General features: G+C 38.6%; 1 protein-coding gene across 2 annotated transcripts; it reads left to right on the plus strand.

The window, feature by feature from the left end:
• The first annotated feature begins 2889 nt into the window (after window positions 1-2889).
• LOC306876998 (desmin-like) lies at window positions 2890-10260 on the plus strand. Of its 2 annotated transcripts, XM_079428501.1 has the most exons (10): window positions 2890-4578; window positions 6288-6348; window positions 6459-6554; window positions 7284-7445; window positions 7554-7679; window positions 7994-8214; window positions 8318-8361; window positions 8796-8899; window positions 9048-9089; window positions 9501-10260. In XM_079428501.1, exons 1-10 carry the CDS (start codon window positions 4022-4024, stop codon window positions 9540-9542), a joined length of 1455 nt encoding a protein of 484 aa, XP_079284627.1. In that variant the 5' UTR covers window positions 2890-4021; the 3' UTR covers window positions 9543-10260. The 2 variants fall into 2 exon arrangements, with proteins under 2 accessions (XP_079284627.1, XP_079284628.1); XM_079428502.1 differs by lacking the exon at window positions 9048-9089 and having other exon boundaries at window positions 9501-9987.
• The last annotated feature ends 1885 nt before the right edge of the window (window positions 10261-12145 follow it).

The raw sequence follows: 12145 nt of genomic DNA on the forward strand, positions 1-12145 counted from the left end.
TCTTCCTTCATCGGTGTGGCGGGGACCCGCAATTGCGTCACAAGGAGACCAGGAGGTTTGCATGCAAAATGAAGGAAGGGAGCTAGAGCCTATATACATCTGAGTCCTGGCTTACCTGTGAAATGAAAGAGTGGTTAGTTATAGCATTGACTGCAGAAGATGATGAATTCCTTCTGTTGCGGTTATAGTTTTCCTCCTCCCACGAAGAGATGAGGTGAAAAGGAAAATGACAACATATTACTGAGGAAAGAACTGATATCAAGTGAATATGAGGTCAATACATGTCCAGGGACAAATTTTAGCCACACCTTTATTTGGAATCATACAGAAATGTTTTAATGTTTAACATGAAACATCCACTATACGAAAATTAGCCATGGTTCTATTGTAGTAACCTTGTTTTTTTTGGCGTATTGATCAGGCCATTGTTCAATTAGGAAATTTCAGTGATTTTTATTTACATGCCTTAGAAGAAACATTACTGGGGTGCATCTCGAGACAAAACAAAGGCACTGATATATTTTAAGATCAGTCAGTGCAAGTTTCTTTCAGTTAAAACTGCTCAGATTTACACTTTAGTCTGGGACTAGGCTTAAGCCTTGCCTGTGAAACCGGGGGAAAGTCCTATTTTAGGCTTAAGGCTGACAAACAGATGATAAATACGTATTTGCTATATGTTCCCGTATGTGTGGCTTAGGAAACCACTGTCATCATTATTTATACGTCACCATAATCTACCACCAATTGAGAAAGTAACAACAAAAACACTATGTTTGTACATGGAGATGCACCCATTAAACTGAACTGTGGTGCCACCAATTGTCCGGATATTGTCAGTGCAGTATTATTCTCATATACACTATGATTGCTTTGCCATTAGACTGTTACAATGCATGTTTAAAACAGTGACCATATAATGCATAATATTTTTTTATTTTGCAATGCACAATAGGCCTATTTAGCTCCACAACAAAATGCTCAAAAAAAAAAAAAATTCCAAACTCTCCCAAATATTTTGTATAATCATTCTCTTGATTTTTGTTTTTCTCTTAGTTTTGCTCTGACTGTAAATGTGAAGGTCTAATGAAATATGGCCTCAAGTCTACAGCTATATATGTATAAGTCAGCTATTTATGTAAATGTTTTATAGAGGGACCCTTGCATATTTAACATCTTTCAAACACTCTGTCCCAAAATCTCGCCAAGTTCCCCTTTACTCCCTCTGCGTGGCATTTCACCTTGTTGGAATCTGTGTATGTCTGTTTGGGGGGTTGCTAAGGCAGCCAGAGGGAGTTTTTGAAAGACGACCACCACTTACTTCCCATAACCCCTACCCACATGTGGTTTCACATGTCCCGCCATTTGGACACCACATTAGCAGACATCATGTTTTAGTCAAATTTCTTATTCAGTGACTCAATAAAAACAAAGCAATTAAATAATTTTCTTTAGATACTATAAGTAATGTATTTTTATGGTACTGTTATCTAAAATACAACAAACAAAAAAATAAGGAATTAAAAAAAAAATCTAAATTTATGGTTTCATTTTTTATATTTCAATATAAGGAATTAAAGACAACTATGCAAAGTACTTAACTGAAAGACATTATGGCATTTATCTTATTTGAATAAATAGTTTTGACAGCTGTTATTGAAGCACTGCTGAATTTTTGTTGTGGTTACCTGGCAAAATAAACTCCATGTGTTTTGACCTTGTCAGAATTCATTTTTATCATCTGCACCTGACACATGCCTTTCCCAGAATTACTCTGTAACCCAGGAATTTTCAGAGGCTAGTCTCATAGTGTGCCAAAAATAAATTAGATTATAAGATTAACGATGAAGCATTGTGATGATGAAACACATTTGTCAGGTTAAATTAAGATCTTAAATGGTAATGTTGCTGTTTTTGATCATAAAATCTGACCTTTGAATGACTACCCTAACAGGAATAAATCATTTTCTAAGTAACTTGAACAATCTGTGTTTGTTTCAATGTAAAGATCTATACTAATCCAACAGTGAATGTCAACATACAATAAAAGTCTGATCAAGTCTAACATTTTTTTTTAAGTTTCAAACGAGCAACAACAACAAAGAAAAATGCCCTGGGTTTGCTGAAAATAATGAACTAACCCGCAACCCCGAACGGAAAGATGGTGTTAAATTGCAAGGGTATAATTTGCATTGTTTAAGTTCCTTGAGGCACTTTTAGACACCAGAAACAAAGACCACAATACATTCCATTCACACAGATGGATTCAGAGATATAAAATATTTAACTTATATTGCATTAATATTTGCACATTTGTATTCTGTATAAACAAGTCTAAAAAAAAGTGTTTTGAGATTGTTGAGTCTCTGCCCCATCAAGTCTACTCTTTTTCCAAGAGGCCCTCAGGAAAGCAGCCTGGTGACGGGGTTCAGACTGGAAGTCTATTAATAATTATGACAGCAGCTGTGGAGTAACATCGGCGTCTCGGGCACCATGGTTAGATTGGGGAACAGCCAGAACTACGGGGGCTGGAGTGACAGGGATTGCATTTGGTATATTTGATGACACAAATACACAGTTACATTACTCTGATTTCCCAGATGCAATGTAGGCGTTTATGACACAAGAAAAACAAATTAAGAACATCCCATCATTGAAAGGATGATGTGGTATATCTAAAATATTGTGCCCTCCTCTCATGACTATTTTATAAAGGCATTTAAAGGCAAAAATAAATAAATAGATGAACTGACAATTTAGGCCAGGGAAATACGTTTCACACTACGCAAGAAAAGGCAACATGCAAACGCTTTAATTAAAGCCATACTAATCTGGACAGCATTATCATTGATATTATGAAAGTAAAAGCAAGTATAGCGCATATTTAATCAACACAAATTTATAAAAACATATATTATTTACATTTCTTGCTTGAACTCAAAATGTCACAAGATGAATCATGATTGGGTTGTAATTTCTGTTTTAAAAAGCAAAACCTAAATAGGGAATTAAACTTCTATTATCATTCACTCACCCTCATGTCAACCCCAAACTGTATTATTTTCTTTCTTGATTTTTAAAAAAAGTCCAATTAAGAAATATAACCCATTGACCTTCACTGCATGGTCAAAAAACACAGAAATCGTTTTCAAAATATCATATTTTCTGTTCCACAGGAGAAGAAAAAAAAAAGTCATACAAGTTTGAAACAACATGAAGGTGAATAAATGATAACAAAATTGATCTGAGCATCTGTTTTTGAGGGAAAAAAGTTGCATAAGCCCAAATCAATATGACATGATCTACAATCAATCAGTTCCAAAAAGAAATACAAAACCTGTGCTACTTGAAAGAACATAAGTTGATTAATAAAGGATTAAATCCAATATTTGATAATAATATAGCATAACAAGAAATGTATAAGCAGTATGCCAGTTATTTTTGACCAGGAACACCACAAGGATAACAAGGTGGGAAACAAATCCCCCCAAAAAGCACAAAAACTATCAATTTTACTTGTTATACCCTGTGTGATAAAAGTCAATAAATTTTAGTTGAATGCAATAAAATTGAGAAAATGTTGAAAAGTAAACTAATTTAATTATAAAAATGACGACCCTTTCAAATTGAACAATTTAAATAAGCCAAAACCCATGTAGAATTCTCAAAGTAATATTATTTTTACTGTGGTAAAACAGCTCTTCCTGGTAAGCATCCTCTTGTACGAAAAGAAATGACAGCCCATTCTACGTGACGTGACCCATGCCACCTCATGCTCCATCCATTTGCTCCACCCAGCTGCTGGAAATCAGACCTCATGACAGCTGAGGAAGCAAGGTTTAGAAAAGAGAGAGAGAAGTTGCCACCCTGTGGGGTGATAACAGTGACAGAAAAATGTGGGTGGGGGCAGATGGGGTGCTAGCTACACTATATATAGTCCAGCTTCGCTGTTTGACCCTCATTCTACCACACAGCCTTCAGCGAAGCAGCATTTGCACACCGTACAAACCTTAGAGGCCCAGTCATGAGCAAGAAATATTCAACTTCAGCCGAGACGGCTTCCTCTTACCGCCGTACCTTCGGCTCCGGCCTGGGCTCCTCCATTTTCTCTGGCCATGCAGGTTCTGCTGGATCCTCTCGTGTGTCCTCCAGAGTTTATGAGGTGACCAAGGCCTCCTCTTCTCCCATTTATTCCAGCCAGCGCGCATCCAGTGCTTCATTTGGTGGTGGATCAATGGTCCGTTCCTATGCAGGCCTTGGTGAGAAGCTGGACTTCAATCTGGCCGACGCCATGAACCAGGACTTCCTCAATACACGCACTAATGAGAAGGCAGAGCTGCAACATCTGAACGACCGTTTCGCCAGCTACATCGAGAAGGTGCGCTTCCTAGAGCAGCAGAACCAAGCCTTGTCTGTGGAGATCGAACGACTGCGGGGCCGCGAGCCCACGCGCATCGCAGAGATGTACGAGGAGGAGATGAGAGAGCTACGCAGACAGGTGGATGCACTAACCAATCAGAGGTCCCGCATTGAGATAGAGAGGGACAACCTGGCCGATGACCTGCAGAAACTAAAACAGAGGTGAGGCCTTCAAGAATTATTTAGGGCTATGCATTTTAAATTACTAAATGTAGACAGCTTTGTCTTCATCTTCACTGAAGTTCGAGGTAACAGGATATTGCCATAGTTGTAGACCAAAGACAACCTATGATCTTCAATATCCAGACAGTATCTCTTACAATACCGGTGTTGTGTTGAAGTGATTTGGTTTTTCTCTCATAATACATAACTGCTTACTTTATGGAGCCATAGTGACTTTTAATCTGTAGTACACTCTTAAAATAAAGATTCTTTATTGGCATCTATGATTCCATGAAGAACTTTTAACATCCATTGAACCTTTCCATTCCACAAAAGGTTCTTAAACATTCTTTAGATTATGTTCTTCACACTAAGTAAAAAGATTCTTGTAAGAACTGTTCACTGAAAGGTTCCTTGGGGAACCAAAAATGGTTCTTCTATGGCATCACTCCCCTTTTTAGAACCATTATTTCTTAAGCTGTTTGTGGGCCCTTGAAGAAGTCACATAGCATACTGGAAGTCATGATGGTGCTCGTAACTCACGTACGTTATTGAGTTGGGAACTTTGAAAAGGACATTATTAGACATATACGTACTAATCCTAACTTCTCCCCAGAACAATATGATTGGTATGCATTCAGGTCCACCAACCATGACATCATGGCCAGATTTAACTCAAGGAAAGACAGAGTTCAGGACCACCTCAGATGTAAAGACAACATGAATGCAAGAATGCTTATGACAGGGTGTACGGTAACTGCAAGTAGCAACCACCGGTGTAACTCATGTCTGTGTATGATGTTGGAAAGACTGCAAGAGTGTTATTCCTATTTGCAAAAGGACCCAGAGTCACATTACACATTGCTCAGATTAGACTGCTATTATTAGCCTCTTCAATATACCCCCCAGCACTGCAGAGAATGCATGTTCCTAAAAATAACCCTTATCTCCCTTAGTGTGTGTGTGTGTGTGTGTGTGTGTGTGTCTGTCTGAGTGCATTGCACTCAAGGGACCCGCAACCACTCTACATTATCAGCACTAATTAAGGATAACTGTTTAAAGCCTACCAACAATTGCTATTCATAGACATTGTTCAAAGTGAACCTGATGGTGAGCTGCTTTGAAATGACATATAGAGATTATATAATCCAACACATTATATGACTTCAAGCTATAGCCTTAAGTTATTGCCAGCACTGTATGAAAAAAAAACAACCGAAAATACTTTATTACCAGTATTTTAATTTAGGTCCCACAGGACCTAAACATCAGTATGATTTATGCCACAACTCCTTTCATCTCTCTGATGAAACTATCAGATGCCATCTGACTGCCAACAATTACATTCCTGAAACCAGATATGTGCCACATTAACAACATGCCACTTTCAAAAGTCTCAGGGACGTTTACATTAAACCTGAGACTTGTGTGACTCCAAGCAGTATATAAGAATATAATGTTCTGTCTTGATCTCTGTGCATGAAGGAATGACAACTTCAAGTCTCTCTCAGCATATCTCAAAGACAGAGGACACTCAGGACATCTTGACCATTAGAACAGGCTCTATTTCTGGCCATATAGGAATTCCTGTATAACAAATTACAATATATGTCAATAAAGACCATCTTGTTTAAACCGTAAAGTCTTAATAGACTAATAGACTTTAATAAGTATGTTATGATCAAGACTAATATATCTTTCTTCCACAGACTTCAAGAGGAGATCCACCAGAAAGAGGAAGCTGAGAACAACCTCTCTGCTTTTAGAGCTGTATGTTCTTTGCATCATCTTTAGTTAAATGTTGTCCATTTTTAAGAAGGTTTTTAATTTTTTAAGAAGACCAGAACTTAAGCTTGCTATTGTTCTTGTGCTTTATGTAGGATGTAGATGCTGCCACTCTGGCCAGGCTGGACCTGGAAAGACGTATTGAGGGTCTTCATGAAGAGATTGCATTCCTCAAGAAGATCCATGAGGAGGTTTGTACATATCTAAAGTTACATTCCTCAACATTTCCCAAAAGTATACGTGACTAGCTGTTCATCTCTTTCACTATCTCTGTCTGCAACCTCCCCCACTCTCATACCCAGCATACAACACGTACACTGACCTTTTACTCATGAGAAGTCAAGTTCTTTAAATGCTCTCTCTGCTTTTTATTTGACATATAAGGATAAAATGGTCACATGTGTGTCTGTGTGCGTGTCAGCTGCGCACTGTAAGGGGGCAGTGTAAAGCTGTGGAACAGATGCATCCCTATAATTAAACAGAGACGGATTCTCTGAGAAGCAACTGTGAGAAGGGCGTAGGAAAAAGAAAAAGGCCTTACAAGGCCTCACAGTCCTACAATTACACAAAGCTATCAGAGATAAAAAAAAAATGCTTACAGCTACACTCTTAAAAATAAAGACTCCAAAGGGTGTTTTCACAGCAATGCCATTGAAGAGCATCTTTTGTGCAATTGAAAGGTTCCATTGATGTTAAAGGTTCTTCATGGAACCATCAATGCCAATAAGGAACCTGCATTTTTAAAAATATACTTTATACACTTAACATTCAACATTGAACAAAGTCACATTTGATTCCCACTTTATTCTCAACAATGACACTAAATTGTTTCATACACCCATCAAGCCTCAACTTGTCAAGTAAAATGACAATACATAAGCGCTCTGAAACCACGTCTCTCTGTTTACCTTTTCCTTCAGGAGATCCGTGAGCTGCAAAACCAGATGCAGGAGAGTCAGGTGCAGATCCAAATGGACATGTCCAAACCAGACCTGACTGCCGCCCTCAGGGACATCCGCATGCAGTACGAGGCTATCGCTGCCAAGAATATCTCCGAGGCTGAGGAATGGTACAAGTCTAAGGTCTGTATAAGAGATTTTGGACAGGCACACAAAGGCTATATGGAGATCTATGTATCTAGACTGAAGGTTGCCAGGTGTTTGAGATAAACTATTTTGTTTCACCCACAGGTGACAGATCTGAACCAGGCAGTAAACAAGAATAATGATGCTCTCAGACAAGCCAAGATGGACACCATGGAGTTCCGTCACCAGATCCAGTCCTACACTTGCGAGGTCGACTCTCTCAAGGGAACCGTAAGTCCTTAAAGATTCTGTGCATGGGCTGTAAGCCGAGTTATTATTTCCCAGCCAAAACAAATATTAGCTGAGCCTCAGCACACCTGAATCCATTTTATTACCAATTATGAAGTCTTTAATATTTTTCCCCTGGTGCTCGATGAGTAAATTTGATTCAGCAAAGAGCCAGTAATTTCCCACAGTAGTGCAATAAATATCTACTAGAACTCATCCGCAGTTTTTATTAATACCCCACTCAGATAATCTCAACCTAACCCTACTTCTAGTCTTTACTTCTCGCTTTCACCAACTTTTTGTCATTCCTTCTGCAGAATGAGTCTTTGATGAGGCAAATGAGAGAAATGGAGGAGAGGATGGGTCGTGAGGCCGGTGGTTTTCAGGACACCATTGCCCGCCTTGAGGCTGAAATCGCAAAAATGAAGGATGAGATGGCTCGCCATCTCCGTGAGTACCAGGATCTGCTGAACGTTAAGATGGCACTTGATATGGAGATCGCCACCTACAGGAAGCTTCTGGAAGGAGAGGAGAGCAGGTAAGAGATAGAAAGTATTTAGACAGAATTAGATAGATTGCATATTGCCCCTTAACTGATATAACAAAGCTTTATTTGATGTGATTATTTTTCGCATTTTCAGGATCTCCCTGCCTGTGCAGTCCTTCTCTTCCTTGAGTTTCAGAGGTGGGTTCTTCACAAGAAAAACTACTTTTACACTTTTTAAAGGGACAGTTCATCTACAAAAATTACAATTCGGCAATAGTTCTAAACATATGACACATAGCCTATATGAATTATTTTGAGCAATTGTTTTTGTCCATACAATGAAAGTCATTGGGGTTTTGAAACAGTGTCGGAAACCACTGACTCGTCTTCAAAAGAAAAAAAGGTAGAAAGGTTTGAACATAAGGGTGAGAAAATGATGAACTGGTTGAATAGAGGTCTTCTTCATCCACAAGGGGGGGGCAAAGCCATTGTTTTTTTAAAATCCTTACCTCTCCGCCTGCTTTCTTGTGTTTGAGCACCTCAACTAATGATGATATCAGTAATGCAGTATGTAAGTATTTACCATGTGAGGGTGAGTTTAATGATGCCGTGGTTGTGAATTGTTGCCATAGAGACAAGCCCAGAGCAGCACCATCAGCAACAACAACAGCGTTCATCTGAAGTCCACTCTAAGAAAACAGTTCTGATCAAGACTATTGAGACCCGGGATGGCGAGGTAACAATTACTTAATACAATTATTGTAATTTATGGATTTTACAGGCTGTCTAACCTCATATTCTTATTATACACATAAACACACATATGTATTTTATATGCATGCATATCATCATTATCATCAAAATAATTTTCTATTTTATTCTAGACTAGGACAAGTGAGGGCATGAATGCCCTCAGTGCTCAGTGTGTAAGTTCAGCCATGGCTCATCTGTTTGTACGGTCTTTTTCCAAAAACGTCCTGTTCCCTATTAACCAGCACTGGGTTTCACTACAGAATCCTCCAGTTCTCATGTGTATCACTGTTAATATCTGTTTTCAGCTCAGCTGAATATCACTGTGTTTCTGCACAACACATATGGAGAAGTTCATTTATCAAAGAATGTGTGCACTAGCCCAGTATTGATTTCCAGCAGGAAATGGGCTGTTTTAACTTATAGAAACGCCTCTCCCAGCTGTCTCTGTTCCTTATTACTGAGTATCAACCACTCTGCTTTTCTGTTTTCCCAACATGTATATGCAGCCATCTGTGCATGTGAATCATCTGTATCCTATTCAGACACCATCGCTCTAATCATTCCCCTTTTTTCTCTCTCTTCAGGTCGTCAGCGAGTCCACACAGCATCAGCAGGACATCGTGTAAAGCCTATGAAACAGATTGAGTTTTATAGAATCCCTTTTCCTAACATACATTTTCACCGATGGCCGCAGGCTCTTTATGCACACACCCAGTATTGTCATGACCCATTACCGCATGTGAGGATGATGCAGACAAAAGGAAAAGTGAGCTGAAGAACAAGAGGGAGGACGAGCAAAGTGGCATAATATGTATGTCTGGAGAGTCCCGAGGTGGCCAGTTGATCTCAGAGTTTTTGTCGATATGAAAGTATGTGTGGATGTGTGGTAGGGTCATATCTGAGAAGCTGTTCCACTGCTACAAAAAGACAACAATAAACTGCACTGCATTTTCTTCCTATAAAAATGAAGGCCTCTGTACTTTTGGATTAATCTCATGCATAGTAGTAAAATATTTTCTTTAAGTCGATTTACTACAAAAGACGAATAAATGCACCGTATTTTCCTCTTATAAAATTGAAGGCTTCTGTGATTTTGGATTCTCATGCATAATATATAGTAAAATAATTATTTTTCAATTGAAATCAATTTCTGTGTAGCCAACAACACTACCTTAAAAAAATATATTGAGTGTTGTTGCCCATCCAAAAGATTAACACATACTGACCTTTTGTCAATACAGATTATATTAAATATTGAATAGTGCAAAATAAAAGTAGTAAAATAATTATGTAACAAAAAAATTACATTTCTGTAAATTGAAAATTGTAATTAATAAATTGCATAAAATTACCATTTTCATTTATGAAAACACCCTTATATAGTATGAAGTTGAAAAAACATTTTGAACTAGGTGTTTGAAACCAACATGAGCTTGCTCAAATAAATCACAATAGGGAATAAACTGACAGGTTGAGTAAACCATGCTAAGAGATTTCACAGTAAAATACCACCTTCTGTTCTAATTCAGCATCCAGGTCTTTGTTCCTGAGGCGAAGGCAGGCACATGTGTGCAGACTCACAACACTACCTTCACTCTATCACCTTACAGTTACCTCCCTTTATAATTACAGGTTATGAACGCATCATCATAACCTTAAAGAGACTCTATTATTAGTGTTAACTCTGACCTTTAGAAAGCCTCCTGGCCCTGGACTATGTTGTGTTTCAGGCTTGCATGTCTGTGTCTGTGCAAGGTAGGTTTAAAAATAAAAAATGAAAAGAAAGAGTAATGCTGCTGCAAGCTGGAGAAATCAAAACCTTTAATCTTTGAATTAATCAAACTTCCAATGTTGAGACAACTGATAAAAATGAATCAAATTTTAATCTAATTAAATTGATATCATTTGGCACAAAGTACCCTAAAGATACAGACATGAACCAGCATGCAGAGACTTTTCTTATCACCAGATTTAAAAAAAAACGCACAAATGGAACATTGCTGTCACTGGGGTGGTATAGGCTTCGGGGCGCTCTCTGCGTTTAACGCTCTCGGTTACTTACGTAACCTCGGTTCCCCGAAATGAGGGAACGAGGCATTGCTATGGGAAATACATTTTCCTCAAATACTACTGAAGCCTTATTGAATCACGCCAGTGAAACTGGCCAATGGCGTTCAAGCGCGCGAAATATGAGCGGGAATCCCACTCTATATAAGGAAGTGCTTGTACGTCATCCATTCAGAATCTTTGACTGAAGCAACTTGCATTCTAAGATCCTGAGCTCGGTGACACAGCAATAAGAGCAATGTCTCGTTCCCTCATTTCGGGGAACCGATGTTACATAAGTAACCGAGAGCGTTCCCCTTCAAATCGGTCACTCTACATTGCTATGGGAATGTATAAAATCCTGCCGTGTCACAGAGATGGAGCCTGGCTGGACTAAGTATGTGAAGTTTCACATCCGGAGCCGTACTGAGAGCAGTGATATTGGCGCTCAGGTCTACAGGACCTAGTCAAGACCATGTAGAAGTCAGGGGGGGGGGCGGCAACTAGATGATGTTGCGTCACACCAGGGGCGGAGTTAACTCCGGTGAAACAGAATGTGAAATGGCGGCGGCTTCGGCGCTTTCACATATAGATTAGTTGAAATTGTTTAATTTAAAAAAGAAAAAGAGAAAGTCCGGAGACTCATATCCCCACAGTGGGGGCAGTCCGACCCCCCAAGTGCCGCCTCTGCGTGGGCGCGACCCAGGCAGAAGACGCACGATTCGTGGCCATCAGAAGATTCGATTGGCTCGCACAGGTGTTTTATAAAAGCAATAAACCCTGCAAAGCCATGGTTTACAGAGAATGTATAGCAACTAAACAATGGGGGATGGGGGTATTTTTTATGTTTTAAATAGGGCTGTCAAGTGATTCTTATTATTATTTTTTAAAATCTAATTAATTACATTATGCACCGATTAATTAATCAAATTAATCTCAAATTATTGAGATTCATTCATTAACATGCACATCATGTGCCAATTAAAGATAAAGTTATTATTAAAGATAATAGTTATCACAGAAAAAAAACTGCAGACATTACAAAAAAGCTTTAGAAAGAAATATTTTAATTCAACATACAAAAATACTAAATAAATAGTGACATATGAAATTATTTTTAAAAAAGAAACGATACTCTAAATATAAAACTAAAAGCACCAATAGTTGGTGGCAAATCTATTCT

Source organism: Barbus barbus, assembly GCF_936440315.1.
Source record: "Barbus barbus genome assembly, chromosome: 11".
Lineage (NCBI taxonomy): Eukaryota > Metazoa > Chordata > Actinopteri > Cypriniformes > Cyprinidae > Barbus > Barbus barbus.